Source organism: Nerophis ophidion, linkage group LG09 (genome assembly GCF_033978795.1).
Source record: "Nerophis ophidion isolate RoL-2023_Sa linkage group LG09, RoL_Noph_v1.0, whole genome shotgun sequence".
Lineage (NCBI taxonomy): Eukaryota > Metazoa > Chordata > Actinopteri > Syngnathiformes > Syngnathidae > Nerophis > Nerophis ophidion.
Window position 1 is genome coordinate 4,292,252 of NC_084619.1, and position 21,196 is coordinate 4,313,447.

Genomic DNA, 21,196 nt, shown 5'->3' on the forward strand with positions numbered 1-21,196 from the left:
TATAAACTATCAAACTGCGTGGTCGCTAGTAGTGGCTTTCAGTAGGCCTTTAATACTCCTCTTCCTCCTGCTGCAAACGACGCAGCACACAGTCGGAGGGGAAATCAGTAGATTGTGTGGTGCACTTCTTGGTACTGCGCTAAAGGCCACAACACGTTTCTGGTTTTCCATCCATCCATCCATCATCTTCCGCTTATCCGAGGTCGGGTCGCGGGGGCAGCAGCCTAAGCAGGGAAACCCAGACTTCCCTCTCCCCAGCCACTTCCTCTAACTCTTCCCGGGGGATCCCGAGGCGTTCCCAGGCCAGCCGGGAGACATAGTCTTCCCAACGTGTCCTGGGTCTTCCCCGTGGCCTCCTACCGGTTGGACGTGCCCTAAACACCTCCCTAGGGAGGCGTTCGGGTGGCATCCTGACCAGATGCCCGAACCACCTCATCTGGCTCCTCTCCATGTGAAGGAGCAGCGGCTTTACTTTGAGTTCCTCCCGGACGACAGAGCTTCTCACCCTATCTCTAAGGGAGAGACCTGGAAACTCATTTGGGCCGCTTGTACCCATGATCTTATCCTTTCGGTCATAACCCAAAGCTCATGACCATAGGTGAGGATGGGAACGTAGATCGACCGGTAAATTGAGAGCTTTGCCTTCCGGCTCAGCTCCTTCTTCACCACAACGGACCGGTACAACGTCCGCATTACTGAAGACGCCGCACCGATCCGCCTGTCGATCTCACGATCCACTCTTCCCTCACTCGTGAACAAGACTCCTAGGTACTTGAACTCCTCCACTTGGGGCAGGGTCTCCTCCCCAACCCGGAGATGGCACTCCACCCTTTTCCGGGCGAGAACCATGGACTCGGACTTGGAGGTGCTGATTCTCATTCCGGTCGCTTCACACTCGGCTGCGAACCGATCCAGCGAGAGCTGAAGATCCCGGTCAGATGAAGCCATCAGGACCACATCATCTGCAAAAAGCAGAGACCTAATCCTGCGGTCACCAAACCGGAACCCCTCAACGCCTTGACTGCGCCTAGAAATTCTGTCCATAAAAGTTCTGAACAGAATGGGTGACAAAGGACAGCCTTGGCGGAGTCCAACCCTCACTGGAAATGTGTTCGACTTACTGTTGCCGTTTCTGGTTTTAATTATCTTTTTCTAACTGAGACACAAAGCATAGAACTGGAACTCGCTCGACAAACAGCATTTACTTAAAAGCTCATATTATGATTTATTTATTTTTTTTACATTTAAAACGCTTCATTCTGTTTTACATACCAAAACATTTTGTCCAAATTACCGTATTTTTCGGACTATAACGCGCACTAAAAATCATTTTTTCCCCCTCAAAACTCGAGAGTGCACCTTTTTATAACCCGGTTTGCCTAATGTTGTCACGTGGGGGTCGCATTTTAATGCGGGATCGTTCCTCCAACGCAAACATAGACACTCTGGACAACAACTAAAAGGTAAGAATGATTTAATAACAAAACACTGGTACAAAAACAGACGAAAAGAAACGCGTGGCGAAAGCACAGAAGCTAATGCTAACACTAGCACAGGATCAGGTAACAAGAAATCTAGAATTACCAACGAAACAGTTGCATACCGCAAACAAGGGACCAAGACCGACTGACGGGACAAGGCAGGCTTAAATAAGGACGTAATTAACAAAAACAGGTGTGCGTCTGGAACCCTCAGCAGGTGAAATTAATATGTTGCCATGGTGACCAAACTGACTCACAAAAAAGGTACACAAACAACAAAGAGAGTGCAAACTAACAGAAAATAACTAAACTAAACATGATCCAGACTACGGATCATGACAAATGTACGCAATAATTCTGGTTTTGCTTACCGACCTTGAAGCTATTTTATTTGGTACATTGTGTAATAAGTGTGACCAGTAGATGGCAGTCAAACATAAGAGATACACGTAGACTGCAATATGACTCAAGTAAACAACACCAACATATTATATGTTCAATTGAAAATATAGAATATTACAAAAATCTATCAAAATATTTTAGTACAACTTTGGTAAGCTATGAAGCCGCACCGCTTGATGGATTGTACTGTGCTTCAACATATGAGTGTTATGTTGTGTGTATAAGGTAAGACATTATCTGCCGTTTTGTTTTGCAATATTATGCAAAAGCAACTTTTCTTACCTTTTTGGTACCTGCTGATCTGTATTTGGGATCTACATAAATCCTAAAAAAATTGCACACCTTTGTGGTCCATGCAGACACTGTATGCTTCTTTTTTTCCTCTATCTTCTTGCTATGGGACATTCATCCTCCGCTATTTCCATTTATAATACAAAGTAGTGTAAAGCTCTGCCATGAAAGTGCTAAAACATACCGGTGTAGTGAGTTTACATTATTCACCCAATGATTAGAAAGTTCCGGTCGGACGTTATTTCACGGGACACATTTCCGGCGGATGAGGACATGCTGCTCCGTTATTGATTCAAGTAAAGTCTGAATGTTGTTAAAACCGTTAGCTCCATCTTTGAACACTTCTTCCACTCCCGTCCTTGCACGCTACACCGCTACAACAAAGATGACGGGGAGAAGATGCCGTCGAAGGCGAACCACGTAACTAAGACCGCGTATCCTGAAGCGACTGTCAGAAAGCGATTTGAAAATGATCTGTAAAACATAATCCATGCATCCGTTTGGCCCAAAAAAACATCATTACATGTCATCTAGACGACAAGGAAGTGTTTTCAATTTAGAAAAAAATAAATCATAATATAATTTGACCCTTTTTAATGCGCCCTATAATCCATCAATCAATCAATCAATCAATGTTTATTTATATAGCCCCAAATCACAAATGTCTCAAAGGACTGCACAAATCATTACGACTACAACATCCTCGGAAGAACCCACAAAAGGGCAAGGAAAACTCACACCCAGTGGGCAGGGAGAATTCACATCCAGTGGGACGCCAGTGACAATGCTGACTATGAGAAACCTTGGAGAGGACCTCAGATGTGGGCAACCCCCCCCCTCTAGGGGACCGAAAGCAATGGATGTCGAGCGGGTCTAACATGATACTGTGAAAGTTCAATCCATAGTGGCTCCAACACAGCAGTGAGAGTCCCGTCCACAGGAAACCATCTCAAGCGGATCAGCAGCGTAGAGATGTCCCCAACCGATACAGGCGAGCGGTCCATCCTGGGTCCCGACGAGCGGTCCATCCTGGGTCTTGACTCTGGACAGTCAGTACCTCATCCATGGTCATCGGACCGGACCCCCTCCACAAGGGAGGGGGGGTCATAGGAGAAAGAAAAGAAGCGGCAGATCAACTGGTCTAAAAAGGAGGTCTATTTAAAGGCTAGAGTATACAGATGAGTTTTAAGATGAGACTTAAATGCTTCTACTGAGGTAGCATCTCGAACTGTTACCGGGAGGGCATTCCAGAGTACTGGAGCCCGAACGGAAAACGCTCTATAGCCCGCAGACTTTTTTTGAGCTCTAGGAATCACTAATAAGCCGGAGTCTTTTGAAGGCAGATTTCTTGCCGGGACATATGGTACAATACAATCGGCAAGATAGGCTGGAGCTAGACCAGTGCGCCTTTTGTATGAAAAAAGACTTGACTCGACCCGCCCCTTATAATCCGGTGCACCCTATGGTCCGGAAAATACGGTATGTTTAACAGACCATCTTCAAACCGCTTTATGACCATGTATTTTAGGATGCACTTTTTGGTGGGCGGTCCAATTTTGTGCCTCCACTTTGACTGCGTCTTCTTCCCCGTCAGCCATGTTGTAGTTTTTAGGGCTTCCATATGGAGTCCACTGACAGATGTACAGACTAGGCCAAAAGTCTGGACACACCTTCTCCTCATTCAATGCATTCTCTTTATTTTCATGACTATTTAGATTGTAGATTGTCACTGAAGGCATCAAAACTATGAATGAAGCCATGTGGAGTTATTATGTACTCAACAAAAAAATGTGAAATAACTGTAAACATGTTTTGTCAAAATATCAATCAATCAATCAATCAATGTTTACTTATATAGCCCTAAATCACTAGTGTCTCAAAGGGCTGCACAAACCACCACGACATCCTCGGTAGGCCCACATAAGGGCAAGGAAAACTCACACCCAGTGGGACGTCGGTGACAATGATGACTATGAGAACCTTGGAGAGGACCAAAGCAATGGATGTCGAGCGGGTCTAACATGATACTGTGAAAGTTCAATCCACAATGGATCCAACACAGTCGCGAGAGTCCAGTCCAAAGCGGATCCAACACAGCAGCGAGAGTCCCGTTCACAGCGGAGCCAGCAGGAAACCATCCCAAGCGGAGGCGGATCAGCAGCGCAGAGATGTCCCCAGCCGATACACAGGCAAGCAGTACATGGCTACCGGATCGGACCGGACCCCCTCCACAAGGGAGAGTGGGACATAGGAGAAACGGCAGATCAACTGGTCTAAAAAGGGAGTCTATTTAAAGGCTAGAGTATACAAATGAGTTTTAAGGTGAGACTTAAATGCTTCTACTGAGGTGGCATCTCGAACTGTTACCGGGAGGGCATGCCACCCTTTGCTCTGACTACTGCTTTGCACACTCTTGGCATTCTCTCAATGAGCTTCAAGCACACCTGTGAAGTGAAAAGCATTTCAGGTGACTACTTATTGGGTCCATTTGTACACTCAGTCACATTAACATTGATACTAAGGGTTGGAATTGGGGGTTAAATCACTGTTGCTGCCCACTGCTCCCCTCACTTCCCAGGGGGCCATGCTCCCTCCACCCCAGCGGACGATGGCGTGGAACACCACAGAGGCCACCACAGTGGATATGTTTCTTTTACTTTTTATTTATAGTTGTATGTAGAAGTGTCTGGATGTATCTGCTGCTTTAATGTCTTTAATGTCCTCTGTGTTCTTTGATGTTTGATGTTTCCCTCTTACACACATGTAAAAAGGATGTGTAATATGGCTATGAGTTGTTTTTCCCCCCCTTGGCCTCAGTCTGCACCCCCTCTCCGGGGCCAAGGCTAAGACCGATTTTTAAAATTTTTATTTCAATCTTCTATTTTGTTTACCTGTATCCCATCTTTTTTGTAAGGGGCGCTGGAAGCCGGCAGACCCGTCAGCGGTCCTGTTCTGTCCCCCTGTAATGTTTGTCTGATCTTGAATGGGATTGTGCTGAAAATTGTAATTTTCCTGAAGGAACTCTCCTGATGGAATAAACAAAGTACTATCTAATCTAATCTAATCTAATCCAATCAAGGGGATGGGTCAAATGCAGAGGACAAATATCACCACACCTAGTGTGTGTGTGACAATCATTGGTACTTTACCTTTGAACTTTTTTTAATATTATACATGTGGGCACATAGACAGAAATGCCGTTAAACGTAGCTCTGAAGTAGCAAACTACTTTTGCCGTGTAGCTTGCTGCAATTCTCCGGGGATAGCTTCCCCTGTAGCTTAGCTACATTTAATCGAGAGTAACTTGTAGCTTAGTTTACTACATTTTATCAATGATCTAGTGACACACGCCGATAATATAATCATAATGGGGGATTTTAATATCCATATGAATACCCCATCGGACCCACCGTGCGTAGCGCTCCAGACTATAATTGATAGCTGTGGTCTCACACAAATAATAAATGAACCCACGCATCGTAACGGTAATACGATAGACCTAGTGCTTGTCAGGGGTATCACCGTTTCCAAAGTTATGATACTCCCGTATACTAAAGTATTGTCCCATCATTACGCTTGGGATGGTTTCCTGCTGGCTCCACTGAACGGGACTCTCGCTGCTGTGGTGGATCCGCTTTGGACTGGACTCTCGCGACTGTGTTGGATCCATTATGGATTGAACTCTCACAGTATCATGTTAGACCCGCTCGACATCCATTGCTTTCCTCCTCTCCAAGGTTCTCATAGTCATCATTGTCACCGACGTCCCACTGGGTGTGAGTTTTCCTTGCCCTTATGTGGGCCTACCGAGGATGTCGTAGTGGTTTGTGCAGCCCTTTGAGACACTAGTGATTTAGGGCTATATAAGTAAACATTGATTGATTGATTTTCCAATTAGCTTGTCCGACACTGGTTTCAAAGCACCTTTGTCGTTAGTTTTTAAGCCCAAATGCGTCCATTCTCCCTTTTCTGTCTACACACCGTGTCTGCTTGTAAATGCTCCGTGCGTGTGCGTTGCCGAACTAGCAATGTCACAACATTGCTTTAATGTCTTTAATGTCCTCTGTGTTCTTTGATGTTTGATGTTTCCCTCTTACACACATGTAAGAGGGATGTGTACTATGGCTATGAGTTGTTTTTTTTTGTTTTTTTTTAATTTATTTATTTATTTATTTATTTATTTTTTCCCTTGGCCTCAGTCTGCACCCCCACTCCAGGGCCCAGGCTAAGACTGATTTTTTTTTATTTTATTTTAATCTTCAATTCTTTTCTTCCCCCCGCCCCCCATGTTTACCTGTATGTCATCTTTTTTGTAAGGGGCGCCGGAAGCCGGCAGACCCGTCAGCGATCCTGTTCTGTCTCCCTGTAATGTTTGTCTGATCTTGAATGGGATTGTGCTGAAAATTTTAATTTTCCTGAAGGAACTCTCCTGACGGAATAAATAAAGTACTAATCTAATCTATCTAATCTAATCTAACATCATGCCCGTAAAAAAAAATAAAAAAATAAAAAATGGGGAACCAGTATTTTTCTGAAGCAGTGTAGTACCGTTTTTAATCATTAGTACCGCGGTACTTTATCAGTAGCGGTGTACAGTAAGTGCATTAGTAAACATTGGATAAAGTGAACAATAGTGCTTGTCTGAGTGAGGTGTGTTTGTAGCATTAAAGCTACAGACACACAATATTGCATATACTCATTAGGGCTTACTAAAAGCTATTTTTTAAATTTCAGCCTCAAAGCCAGGGGATAACACACTATTCTAAGATCCAGATCCTCACCATACCGCAACAGCCTCGTGTTTGGTCCATGCACCGCCAGTCTACCAGGCGTCATTTGGAAATTGGCCCAGTGTTGTTGTGTTGCCGTTGCAAAATGCAAAGTGGTGGCGGTGCGGCTGCGGTCATGCTCACCCCAGGCCAAAGGGCTCCCTGACAGACGCCCGGTTCAGCGCGTGCAAGCCTCGGGGCCTCACCTGACTATACGGTGTGCACCTTTTTTCCACAATGTGACAAGCACATGTGCTGCACTGCAGCAACAGAGGGGGACAGCCTGGCAGAAACCCCCCAACAGCATTATGTCACACTCTTTTCATTATCTTCCATCCTCTGTGGAGCCGTGTGGTGTAAGAGGAACCATCCCTTAACTGCCACTGCCTTCTCTTCAGTGCTAAATATAAAAATCCACTTATTTCTTGCGGAAATTTCTTTTTTTATTACAGTGTTGGTATGAGTCCAGTGAGTTGAGAGAGTGATATAATGGCAAAGGTTTTGTATCGACTTCCCAGGCTGAGATCCATCAGAGAGAGGGAACACTTGCAGTATCCAAAGGCTTTCAATGAGACGTACGAAAGCGTGCGTGGGTTTTAAAATACGTTCAACATGTGGATTCCGGACTTTTGTACTATTGGGATTTTGGAGATGTTGCCTGGCGCAGTGCTTTTCTAGTTTAGTCTGGGTTTTATTGGGTATATTAGATAGAAGGCCAGTATTTGAGTAAATATGTTGAAAACATCACAGCTTCACACCATATACCAGGCCTGGGAAATTATTTTGACAAATTTAGAGGAAAAAAATGTGTCTGGGGGCTGGTATTATTTTTAGGAACACTAATACAAAACCTCTCAATGATGTATGATTGTATCTAAAATCGTTATGACAGACCGCCTTGAAAACGGAACAGAATTTTACATTTTTTTTTACTGAATGAGACACCCAGAATGTATGAATGTGGGATTTACAATATTCTTTCTTTCTTTCTTTTCTTAGTTTATTTCGAACATGACATACATACAACATTATACATCAGTTAAATTCATCATTTCGCAATACACAATACATCCATCCATCCATCCATCATCTTCCGCTTATCCGAGGTCGGGTCGCGGGGGCAGCAGCCTAAGCAGGGAAACCCAGACTTCCCTCTCTCCAGCCACTTCGTCTAGCTCTTCCCGGGGGATCCCGAGGCGTTCCCAGGCCAGCCGGGAGACATAGTCTTCCCAACGTGTCCTGGGTCTTCCCCGTGGCCTCCTACCGGTTGGACGTGCCCTAAACACCTCCCTAGGGAGGCATTCGGGTGGCATCCTGACCAGATGCCCGAACCACCTCATCTGGCTCCTCTCCATGTGGAGGAGCAGCGGCTTTACTTTGAGTTCCTCCCGGATGGCAGAGCTTCTCACCCTATCTCTAAGGGAGAGCCAAAACTCATTTGGGCCGCTTGTACCCGTGATCTTATCCTTTCGGTCATGACCCAAAGCTCATGACCATAGGTGAGGATGGGAACGTAGATCGACCGGTAAATTGAGAGCTTTGCCTTCCGGCTCAGCTCCTTCTTCACCACAACGGATCGGTACAACGTCCGCATTACTGAAGACGCCGCACCGATCCGCCTGTTGATCTCACGATCCACTCTTCCCCCAAGACTCCGAGGTACTTGAACTCTTCCACTTGGGGCAGGGTCTCCTCCCCAACCCGGAGATGGCACTCCACCCTTTTCCGGGCGAGAACCATGGACTCCGAAAAGGAGTAGGAAGAAGCAAAGCTTATTTAATCCTACCCCTTTTCCACTTCAGAGCGCCCACAATATAAACAATTATTCACTGACCTTCTTTACAGCAAAATATCAAAATAGCAAACTGACATCTATGAGTGATTAACACAGCAGTTCTCTAACATGTACTTAATTATTAACTATGAATGATAAAACACTAAATATTGACAACATTTGAACGTCACACCCCTTCTCCATCCACATCTAAAAACACAACAAAATATGATCGCCAAGAAAAAAATTAAAAAAAAAACAAAAAACACCTCTCTGTTATATCGCAAAGTTTTAGAACTTTGTTGTAAAAATGTCCTTCCGTTTCTGTCTCTGACACCCACATTTCAGGCTCTGGAAACACTCTGTCTCCACCCACACTGCTTGGTGCTGTGACTTACATTACCATAGTAACTAACTAATTACCAAAGTAACTAATACATCATGCAAAATCACAGATTCCAACCATTGAAATACTTTGTATAGTTGAAGACTTGCAGTCATTACAAAACATTAGTCTACACATCATCATGGCAGCTACACTTTCCATATTAAAGATCTAAAAAAATGATTTGGGAATGTCCGGCGGGCCAGATTCAAAAGCTTAATGAGCCGCATGTGGCCCACGGGCCTTAATTTGTCCAGGTCTGCCTTATACCGTATTTTCCGGACCATTGGGCACACCGGATTATAAGACTCACTGCCAATGAGTGGGTCTAGTCAGGTCTATTTTCATACAAAAGGCGCACTTAAACAAGTTGAAAAACTTATTCGGGTGTTACCATTTAGTGGTCAATTGTACGGAATATGTACTGTACTGTGCAATCTACTAATAAAAGTATCAATCAATCAATCAATCAAACCAGATTAAAGGGCGCATTAAAGGAGTCATTATTATTGCATTTTTTCAGAAATGTTAAACACTTCCTTGTGGTCTACATAACATGTACACTGCAAAAAGTCAGTGTTCAAAAACAAGAAAAAAATATTAAAAAATTAGGGGTATTTTATTTGAACTAAGCAAAATTATCTGCCAATAGAACAAGAAATTAGGCTGGTCAAGATTTTTCCAAAACAAGTAAAATTAGCTAACCTCAATAAACCCCCAAAAAATACCTTTTAAATAAGTATATTGTCACTAATAACAAGTGCATTTTTCTTGGTAGAAAAAGAATGAGACTTTTTTTGCTAGATATGTTGGAAATGATTCCTAAATTAAGTAAATACTATTGCCATTATCTTGACATAATGATATGCGCTCGGCATCGTGATTTTTCTTTTCATGCTTGAAGTAAGAACTAATTACTTTAAAAAAGTTGTTTTATTTTGTGAGTGTTAATGGCACAGCTTTGCATCTGTTGATATTCTTGTTTCAAGCATGTTTTACTCAATAAAGGTCATAAAATCTCAGCTTCAAGCTGTAATATCTTACTGAGATAATTTAGGACCAAAACCCTGAAAACAAGTAAAACACTAACATAAAATCTGCTTAGTGAGAAGAGTTTATCTTATCAGACAGAAAATAAGCAAGTATCACCCTTATTTGAGTTGATTTAATCATACTGAGATTTCAGTTTTTGCAGTGTAATGGTGGTTATTTGGTCAAAATGTTGCGTATATTATGTTTTACAGATCATCTTCAAGTCGCTTTCTGACAGTCTCTTCAGGATGCGCCGTTTTGTGGGCGGTCTCATTTAAGTGGCTCACCTTGGGCAGCGTCTTCCCCCCGTCATCTTTGTTGTAGCGGTGTAGCGTGCAAGGACAGGAGTTGAAGAAGTGTCAAAAAAAATGGTGCTAACCGTTTTAATGGCATTCAAACTTTACTTAAATCAATAACGGAGCAGCATGTCCTCATCCGCCGGAAATCTGTGGCTTACTAGTGCAATATCAACGCCGGAAATGTGTCCCGTGAAAAAACGTCCGACTGGAACTCTAATAACTAAAGTTCCTTGGGTGAATAAAGTAAACTCACTATACCGGAATGTTTTAGAGCTTTCATGCTTTCACAGATATAAGTAACAACTTTACACTACTTGATATTATAAATGGCCACAGTGGAGGATGGTAGTCCCATAACAAGAAAATGGAGAAAAATAAGAAGCTTATTGACCAAGGGGTCGACACGGACTATAAAGGCGGACACGCGCAAATCTTCAGGACATTTGCAGATCCCAAAAAGCAAGTGCCAGAAGGTAAGAAAAGTTGCTTTTGCATAATATTACGAAACAAAACGCCAGATAATGTCTTACATTATACACACACCATAATAATACTCGTATGTTGAAGCACAGTACAATCTATCAAGCGCTGCGACTTCATAGCTTACCAAAATCGTACTAAAACATTTTGATCGATTTTTGAGCGCTTTGTCTAATTTTCTATATTTTTAATGGAACATACAACATTTTGGTGCTGTTTACTTGGAATGTTTACTGTGATGTTTACCTTTTATTCCCGAAAATACAGTAAACGTACCATAGCTCCTAGGGTTGTGCGATATAAACAATATGCAATATAAATTGTGTGAATTTTGCAGACGATAGAGCTTTTAATTCTCCGGTTATATCGTGGTAATGCATGTTGATGACACATTTTATCCGTATCCCACCCAATAAAACCACCCCCCGCCCCGAAATTACAGTTTGAAAAGAGAAAATCATGATTTTACTCAACAGAATAGCAACAATGCAAAAATATCCATTTTAAAATTAATCTTGATGGGCGCAGGCACGTCTGTGCGAGTGTAACCGGGGGCCAGTCATAGTCAAGAATAGTGTTGGCGATCTTGGAGCTTGCCTGTGCTTTTAGCTCGGCAGTTGGTCACCGGCGACACCCGAGTTCACGCCTCGCTCATAGCAGAAGGAACAAACAACGGTGAGAGAGAGTACACAATCGCTACACAAAGCAGAGATTTGTGATTGACAGCCATGCACACCATTCATTGCATTCCGCTTAAAGTTTCTTACAAACATCATCCCAGGAGGACGAGGAATAGCTAAACATGCTACAGTACACACCATAGGACAGACCTGGGCAAATTAAGGCCTGGTTGAGTTTTTCAATCTGGTCCGCCGTACATTCCCAAATAATTTTTTTCGATCTTTAAGATGCAAACTGTAGCTGCCATTATCAATCAATCAATCAATGTTTATTTATATAGCCCCAAATCACAAATGTCTCAAAGGACTGCACAAATCATTACGACTACAACATCCTCGGAAGAACCCACAAAAGGGCAAGGAAAACTCACACCCAGTGGGACGCCAGCGACAATGCTGACTATGAGAAACCTTGGAGAGGACCTCAGATGTGGGCAACCCCCCCCCTCTAGGGGACCGAAAGCAATGGATGTCGAGCGGGTCTAACATGATACTGTGAAAGTTCAATCCATAGTGGCTCCAAGACAGCAGTGAGAGTCCCGTCCACAGGAAACCATCTCAAGCGGATCAGCAGCGTAGAGATGTCCCCAACCGATACAGGCGAGCGGTCCATCCTGGGTCCCGACGAGCGGTCCATCCTGGGTCTCGACTCTGGACAGTCAGAACTTCATCCATGGTCATCGGACCGGACCCCCTCCACAAGGGAGGGGGGGACATAGGAGAAAGAAAAGAAGCGGCAGATCAACTGGTCTAAAAAGGAGGTCTATTTAAAGGCTAGAGTATACAGATGAGTTTTAAGATGAGACTTAAATGCTTCTACTGAGGTAGCATCTCGAACTGTTACCGGGAGGGCATTCCAGAGTACTGGAGCCCGAACGGAAAACGCTCTATAGCCCGCAGACTTTTTTTGAGCTCTAGGAATCACTAATAAGCCGGAGTCTTTTGAACGCAGATTTCTTGCCGGGACATACGGTACAATACAATCGGCAAGATAGGCTGGAGCTAGACCGTGTAGTATTTTATACGTAAGTAGTAAAACCTTAAAGTCACATCTTAAGTGCACAGGAAGCCAGTGCAGGTGAGCCAGTACAGGTATATATGTATGTATATATGTATATAAAGGTATATACAGTACAGGCGTAATATGATCAAACTTTCTTGTTCTTGTCAAAAGTCTAGCAGCCGCATTTTGTACCAACTGTAATCTTTTAATGCTAGACATTGGGAGACCCGAAAATAATACGTTACAGTAATCGAGACGAGACGTAACAAACGCATGGATAATGATCTCGGCGTCTTTAGTGGACAAAATGGAGCGAATTTTAGCGATATTACGGAGATGAAAGAAGGCCGTTTTAGTAACACTTTTAATGTGTGACTCAAAGGAGAGAGTTGGGTCGAAGATAATACCCAGATTTTTTACAGAGTCACCTTGTTTTATTATTTGGTTGTCAAATGTTAAAGTTGTATTATTAAATAGAGGTCGGTGTCTAGCAGGACCGATAATCAGCATTTCCGTTTTTTTTGGCATTAAGTTGCAAAAAGTTAGCGGACATCCATTGTTTAATTTCATTAAGACACGCCTCCAACTGACTACAATCCGGCGTGTTGGTCAGCTTCAGGGGCATGTAGAGTTGGGTGTCATCAGCATAACAGTGAAAGCTAATACCGTATTTGCGTATGACGTCACCTAGCGGCAGCATGTAGATGCTGAAGAGTACAGGGCCAAGGACCGAACCCTGGGGAACTCCACACGTTACCTTAACATAGTCCGAGGTCACATTGTTATAGGAGACGCACTGCATCCTATCAGTAAGATAAGATGTGTTATGATGTGCAGTGATGTTTTCCAATTACCGCCAGTCTTGATCTATACAATCCAGTATTTCAATGGTTGCAATATGCGCTTTTGCATGATATACTAGTTACAATGGTAATGTAATTAGTAGGGATGCACCGAAATGAAAATTTGTGGCCGAAGCCGAATACAATTTAAACGCGTGGCCGAAGGCCGAATACTGTCAGGCTTGGACTAGGATTGAGTGTGCTCCTTCGACGCAGAGGGTATATGGGACGAGCCAGGCGTGAATTAAGGTACATGATGTTTTATTGGGATTCTAAATACAAAAATAAACAAACCAAGGGCGCTCACAAAGAGGTATAAAACTTGGCTACAAAAATACAATCAGGAAAACAAAACAACTGCTCGATGGCATGAAAGACAATGAACTAACTTAAACTTGCACTGTGGCAAAACTATGAATAACTAACACAAAAAAAACTTACTGTGACAGGTACAAGGGGCATGGATTCCAAGGTAATTGAGGGTGCGTGAACGCATGAAGCAGAATGCAAATAGCAAAGTTCCCAGGACAAGGACAGAAACAGAATGATATAATCAATCAATCAATCAATCAATGTTTATTTATATAGCCCCAAATCACAAATGTCTCAAAGGACTGCACAAATCATTACGACTACAACATCCTCGGAAGAACCCACAAAAGGGCAAGGAAAACTCACACCCAGTGGGCAGGGAGAATTCACATTCAGTGGGACGCCAGTGACAATGCTGACTATGAGAAACCTTGGAGAGGACCTCAGATGTGGGCAACCCCCCCCCCCTCTAGGGGACCGAAAGCAATGGATGTCGAGCGGGTCTAACGTGATACTGTGAAAGTTCAATCCATAGTGGCTCCAAGACAGCAGTGAGAGTCCCGTCCACAGGAAACCATCTCAAGCGGATCAGCAGCGTAGAGATGTCCCCAACCGATACAGGCGAGCGGTCCATCCTGGGTCCCGACGAGCGGTCCATCCTGGGTCTCGACTCTGGACAGTCAGTACTTCATCCATGGTCATCGGACCGGACCCCCTCCACAAGGGAGGAGGGGACATAGGAGAAAGAAAAGAAAAGAAGCGGCAGATCAACTGGTCTAAAAAGGAGGTCTATTTAAAGGCTAGAGTATACAGATGAGTTTTAAGATGAGACTTAAATGCTTCTACTGAGGTGGCATCTCGAACTGTTATAAATAGCAGCTATGACGATTAGAAACAGGTGTGGGACTGAGGGCTGGGCGTGACTTGGAGACCAGGTGGAAACTAATGGGTTACTATGGAAAAAAAAAAAACCAGGAAGTGTAAAACGGAAAACAAGAGTCCAAAAACAAAAACATAACATGACAAAACAAGATCCATAGGTGTGACAAATACCGAATAATGAATGCAGTTTTTCACAATTTTTTAAATATTGCATAAATAGCCTAGAATAAATATTTCGACATGTTTTTCAAATAAAGTAATTTTTTATTGAATATTGACATTTTTTTAATATTCCAGTAGCCTTTGCTTTTCAAAAAAATGCTGTTTTTCTTGGGAATTAATTCTTCCTTCGTTTGTTACCAGATTTGCACCTACTTTCTCTCGTATTACCGCTCGCACCACAGCTAATATTACCCATGCTGCCACCTCTCTGCTCCGTTAGGGCGTATATGTATGTGACGTATGACGTGACAGTATGTGACGTATGTAAGGTGTGTCTGTGTGAAGGAGACACAAGGAGTGGGAAGAGCCTGTAGTGTAATACCAGCAGCTAAAAGCAACTGCGTGAGAACGTATATTGAGATATCACGATATAGTCATTTTCTATATCGCACAGAAACAAACCCACGATATATGGAGTATATCAATATATCGCACAGCCCTAGTTTGTGCCACTGCTTAATAACTGTTTAATAAATCCAGTTTTTGGTAAATTGACTTAGTTGTGACGTCCCTTTTTGCATGAAAGTTTAAAATGAGCATATATTAATGCAGTATGAACAATAATTTTTTAATTTAGACACCAATAATCATCATACTGCTGTGATTATATGCATCAAGTGTTAATTCAAGGCTAAGGCAAAATATCGAGATATGTATCGTGTATCTTGACATGGCCTAAAAATATTGAGATTAGGGATGCACCGAAATGAAAATTTGTGGCCGAAGCCGAATAAAATTTAAACGCTTGGCCGAAGGCCGAATACCAAATAATGAATGCAGTTTTTCACAATTTTTTTAATATTGCATAAATAGCCTAGAATAAATATTTTGACATGTTTTTCACATAAAGTAATTTTTTTTTTGAATATTGACATTTTTTTAATATTCCAGTTGCCTTTGCTTTTCAAAAAAAGCACAAAGTTTTTCATTTATATTAGGCCTTCAAACAAAACATGCATTCCAAAAACAAATAAAGTGCATTAAAGTGGATAAACCCACAACAAATGAATTATTGTCCTTTTGGCAAAAGTCTGCTTAGCCACAGTAGATATGCTAATAATGTAAACAGAAGGCTCAAGTAAATCTCAATAAGTGTGTGCTTGTAACCTCATACACTTATACAGGTAGCCTACACAACAGGCTAATAATGTAAACAGAGGCCCCACTAAATCTCAATTAAGTGTGTGCTTGTAACCTCATACACTTATACAGGTAGCCTACACAACAGGCTAATAATGTAAACAGAGGCCCCACTAAATCTCAATAAGTGTGTGCATGTAACCTCATACACTTATACAGGTACACAACATATCCCAGCGTCACTGCACGTTGGTTAATTGCGTCACCGCGTCAAAAAATTGCGTCACACGCCACTATTCGGCCTTGTTTTTAACTCATTCCACCCAAGGCCGAATGTGGCTTTTTTTGCCATATTCGGCCGAATATATTCGGTTACCGATTAATCGGTGCATCCCTAGTATTTAGTTACTATGGTAATCGAATTAGTTACTATCATAATTTAAGTCACAGCAGCTCAGACGAGGCACCAAGCGGTGTGGGTGGGAAGCGTTTCCACGGAGTGTTACCAGAGCGGCCAGCTTTAAATGTGAATTTGGTGGACGGACACGGAAGGGGATTTTTATAACAAAGTGACAATGCTTGGAGATGTATCAGCTTTTTTGTTCTTATTTTACCCTCCGCATTCATAATTTACTGTTTTGTTGCATTTTTGTTGTGTTTCGCTTGATTGTAAAATATCGAGAGGGGGTGTGATGTGCATATGTTGTCAATATTCAGTGTTTTATCGTTCATAGTTAATATTGTAAATCCCACATTCTTTAATTTCATGTACATTCTGAGTGTCTCATTCAGTAAAAAAAACGTAAAATTCCATTCCGTTTTTTTAAGGCGGTCCATCACAACGTTTTCAATCAAACATTAGTGTGAGGTTTTGTATTAGTGTTCCTAAAAATCAGATGTACCGGCCCCGAGACACACTTTTTTTCTCTAGATTTGGCCCGACAGGTCAAAATAATTACCCAGGCCTGACGTAGGAGGTTAAGCTAGCCGCTAACCTCAAGCTAGAACTCTTGAATGTGAACAAAGGTGGGGCAGACTGAAAGAAATATGAACAGCAACAATACCAAGTTGGTATATTATCAAGTTGATAACACAGTTGTTAAATCAGTGGTTCTTAACCTTGTTGGAGGTACCGAACCCCACCAGTTTCATAAGCGCATTCACCGAACCCTTCTTTAGTGAAAAATCATTTTTTTAAATTTAAGAAAAACTTATGTTTTATTTTATTGGTGCACAAAAGAACCGTGCATGAACATCACCTTGTTCACAGAACAAAACCAACAAAGTGCATGATTTTACAACAATTTACACACCTTACATACATGACCATGAATTGATTAACATGGACCCCGACTTAAACAAGTTGAAAAACCTATTCGGGTGTTACCATTTAGTGGTCAATTGTACGGAATATGTACTGTACTGTGTAAACTGTACTGTTTGATATAATGTATTCTCTTCCTTTGATTGATTGAGACTTTTACTAGCAGATTGCAATCAAAAAACCTGCAAATCTGACGGAAAATTAGAGGGAACATTGTTTGGGGGTATCTTTAATACGCCGACAGAGAGAAGTTTTTATTTACACAATAATTCGGATGTGTCTATATTTCCGTGGCGGAGGCTCCGCCGAACCCCTGAGGCCGACTTTGCGAAACCCTAGAGTTCGATCGAACCCAGGTTAAGAACCAGTGTTAGCTGGTTGATGGTGGTTGTTTTTGTTGTCGTTTACGAACTCGGGAAATAAGTAAGATCATTTAAAATATTTATATTGTTACACAGCCATTGGACTATGTCTGATTTTAATTGTGATGAGAAAGTGTGATGGGACGGCGTGGCGCAGTGGGAGAGTGGCCGTGCGCAACCCGAGGGTCGCTGGTTCAAATCCCACCTAGAACCAACCTCGTCACGTCCGTTGTGTCCTGAGCAAGACACTTCACCCTTGCTCCTGATGGGTACTGGTTGGCGCCTTGCATGGCAGCTCCCTCCATCAGTGTGTGAATGTGTGTGTGAATGGGTAAATGTGGAAGTAGTGTCAAAGCGCTTTGAGTACCTTGAAGGTAGAAAAGCGCTATACAAGTACAACCCATTTATCATTTATCATTTAAAGTCTCCAAAAACTCCATCCCATTTTTAACAAAAAACAAAAAAAGCATTTGGAATTAAATCACAAAAACATAAATGGACTGCAAATTTGTAGTGTCTGTATTAGTATGACCAATACTGCCACTGTAACTACTTTGTGTTGGATCGATACCCAAATTTGCAGTATCACCCAAAACTATCCAAACAACAGAAGAATACAGTAAGTGCTTATTGCATTTAACATATTAACAGAAGCGATATTAGAACCATGTTACAAAAAAAGTAAACAACTATTAATGAGGAGAAAACACAGCAAACCGGAAACGATGTAATATGTTACCGCATATATCTGCAGCTGAATTAGAAGCAATCGTAAAGCTGTTTTGAAATGAAACTATTATCATTTACCGTACATAGCAAGTAATGTACGGTATAATACAGTAATGATACAGCATATAATGTTATCGCAAGAGGCTGCTGTGTATATTGCCATATGTATTGTAGGCCAGGGGTGCCCATTACGTCGATCGCGAGCTACCAGTCGACCGCGGGGGGTGTGTCAGTCGATCTCCAGCCAGGCTTTTAAAAAAAAAAATAGACCTAAAAATGAGTGATCATCAATCTTCACCAAGACGTCACTTAAATGACATTCACGGTACCGGAGGGTCTTGTGAGATGACGCTGGCTGCTGCAAGATCATTATTATGAAAATATGACCGAGAGGAAGGCCAGAAACACTTTTTATTTCAACAGACTCTCGCGCCGTACCTTCCGTCAAAACTCTAAAGGCCGACTGCACATTTGCTATCTTCACAATAAAAGCCCTGCTTCATGCTGCCTGCGCTAACTAAATACAGAGTCTCGGAAAACTGGCGTGCACAAGAGATCCCTCAGAAAGCTGGCGTGCACATCCCTTGTGCACGCCAGCTTTCCGAGACTCTTATTTTGTTAGCGCAGGCAGCATGAAGCAGGGCTTTTATTGTGAAGATAGGAAATGTGCAGTCGGCCTTTAGAGTTTTGACGGAAGCGAAAGTCTGTTGAAATAAAAAGTGTTTCTGGCCTTCCTCTCTGTCATTTTTTCATAATAATGAACTGGCAGCAGCCAGCGTCATCTCACAAGACCCTCGGGTGCCGTGAATGTCAATCAAGCAAGCTACGGAATTTGCCGCCAATGTTTTTCTTGTAAAGTGTATGGAAGCTGGATGAATTAGATGCCAAAAACCAACCACTTTCATGTGGTATTGTACAGAAAGGACAACTTTTTTTCTCCTCCATTTGAAAATGTGGGCGTTATCATCATTACTGTCTGATTCCAATCAATGCAAGTCATCAGAATCAGGTAATACACCAACTTATATTCTTGTCTTTGTGAAAGAAAGACATCTATATGTGTTACACATGCTTGTATTATCATTAAACACATTTAACTTGTTTACAAAAATGTCTCTTTCATAAATAAATAAATATAAATGATATATATAAATGAGGTAGATCCCCTCGAGTTGGTCAATTGAAAAGTAGCTCGCCTGCAGAAAAAGTGTGGGCACCCCTGTTGTAGGCTATACCGCCCATCCCTATTAGCAACCATATAAAGTGTAGCATTGCAGTGCAGCTCCTTGAATAAATGTGAATAAGTGATGATTCTGCCCTCCCAGGTCTCCATGGCTGCAGGCGTTTCCGCTCCTCCGTCGTCAACTACAGCGCCATGTTGCTGGAGGCTGAGGGTGAGCAGCGCCTCTACGTCGGGGCCCGCGGGGCCGTGTTTGCGCTCGACGCCTCTGACATCTCCACCGCCTCTGCTCTCACCGTGAGTGTGTTTGTTTGCCCGTGTTGACGCACCTTCCGTCATGGGGAAAAAAAGTATTTTTACTCTCCATCGGGCTTCATTTTGCATTCCACCGCGCGGGGTCTATTTTAGGTTTGACGTTGAAAATCATTAAGTCCTCGGGTCCATTTAGAATTCACAGAAAACAACACTTGAATATTGAAGAGGGTTGACACTTGCATCAATTAGCATGATGTGCCTCAGACAATCTTGCCGGTGTTTATCACAATCATGCTTGACTCCAAATGGATACAGTACAGCACTGCGAACAAGAATAAGAAAGCAACAGAGGTGGGTAGAGTAGCCAGAAATTGTACACAAGTAGAAGTACTGTTACTTTAGAGATGTATTACTCAAGTAAAAGTAAGGAGTAGTCACCCAAATATTTACTTGAGTAAAAGTAAAAAGTATGTTGTGAAAAAACTACTCAAGTACTGAGTAACTGATGAGTAACCTGTTTGTTTAATGATTACGGCAACAAGTAATGCACAAAAACATAAAAATAGCAATGAACAAATTCATAGCGAGGAATATCTCTTAAGCAACTAAAACAATAATATATATTAAATAGTAATACATTAAAATTAAAAAAAATAAGGCAAATTGAGCCACAATGACTTAACAGCACCATAGGTTCAGTAGGCATTCATCGATTGATTGATTGATTGATTGAAACTTGTATTATTAGATTGCACAGTACAGTACATATTCCGTACAATTGACCACTAAATGATAACACCCCAATAAGTTTTTCAACGTTAATCAATTACTTAATAAATGACCAAGTCGAGGTGATCTACCTCATATATACATACACACACACACATATATATATACAGTATAAAATTTAGTTATTTATTTTGCAGTTTTTGTTGACATGTTGAAGGTGTTTTAATGAATATACATGCATGTCTAACATATAGATTCCTATCTTTCATGAAGACAAGAATATAAGTTGGTGTATTACCTGATTCTGATGACTTGCATTGATTGGAATCAGACGTCCACATTTTCAAATGGAGGAGAAAAAATTTTCCTCTTTTCTGTCTAATACCACATGAAAGTCGTTGGTTTTCGGCATCTTATTCGTCTAGCTTCCATAGTCGTTTTTATACACTTGACAAGAAATACATTGGCGGCAAACTCCGTAGCTTGCTAGCTTGTTTGCGCTGGCTTTCGGAGACTCTTATTTTGTTAACGCAGGCGCGATGGAGCGGCGCTTTTATTGTGAAGACAGGAACTGTGCGATCAGTCTTTAGGCTTTTGACGGGAAGTACGGTTGAAATAAAAAGTGTCTTTTTTCCTTTACACTTTTGATTGATTGGTTGCAACTTTTATTAGTAGATTGCACA

At 42.0% G+C, this 21,196-nt stretch overlaps 1 protein-coding gene across 3 annotated transcripts in view; it reads left to right on the plus strand.

The window, feature by feature from the left end:
* The window catches only part of LOC133558917 (semaphorin-4G-like), a 96,014-nt gene that overhangs the window by 24,930 nt on the left and 49,888 nt on the right, over positions 1–21,196 (plus strand). For all 3 annotated transcript variants that reach the window (XM_061910082.1, XM_061910084.1, XM_061910083.1), the window contains exon 3: positions 19,675–19,826. In XM_061910082.1, the coding sequence (XP_061766066.1) occupies positions 19,675–19,826 (152 nt within the window). The remainder of the gene's footprint in view (positions 1–19,674; positions 19,827–21,196) is intronic.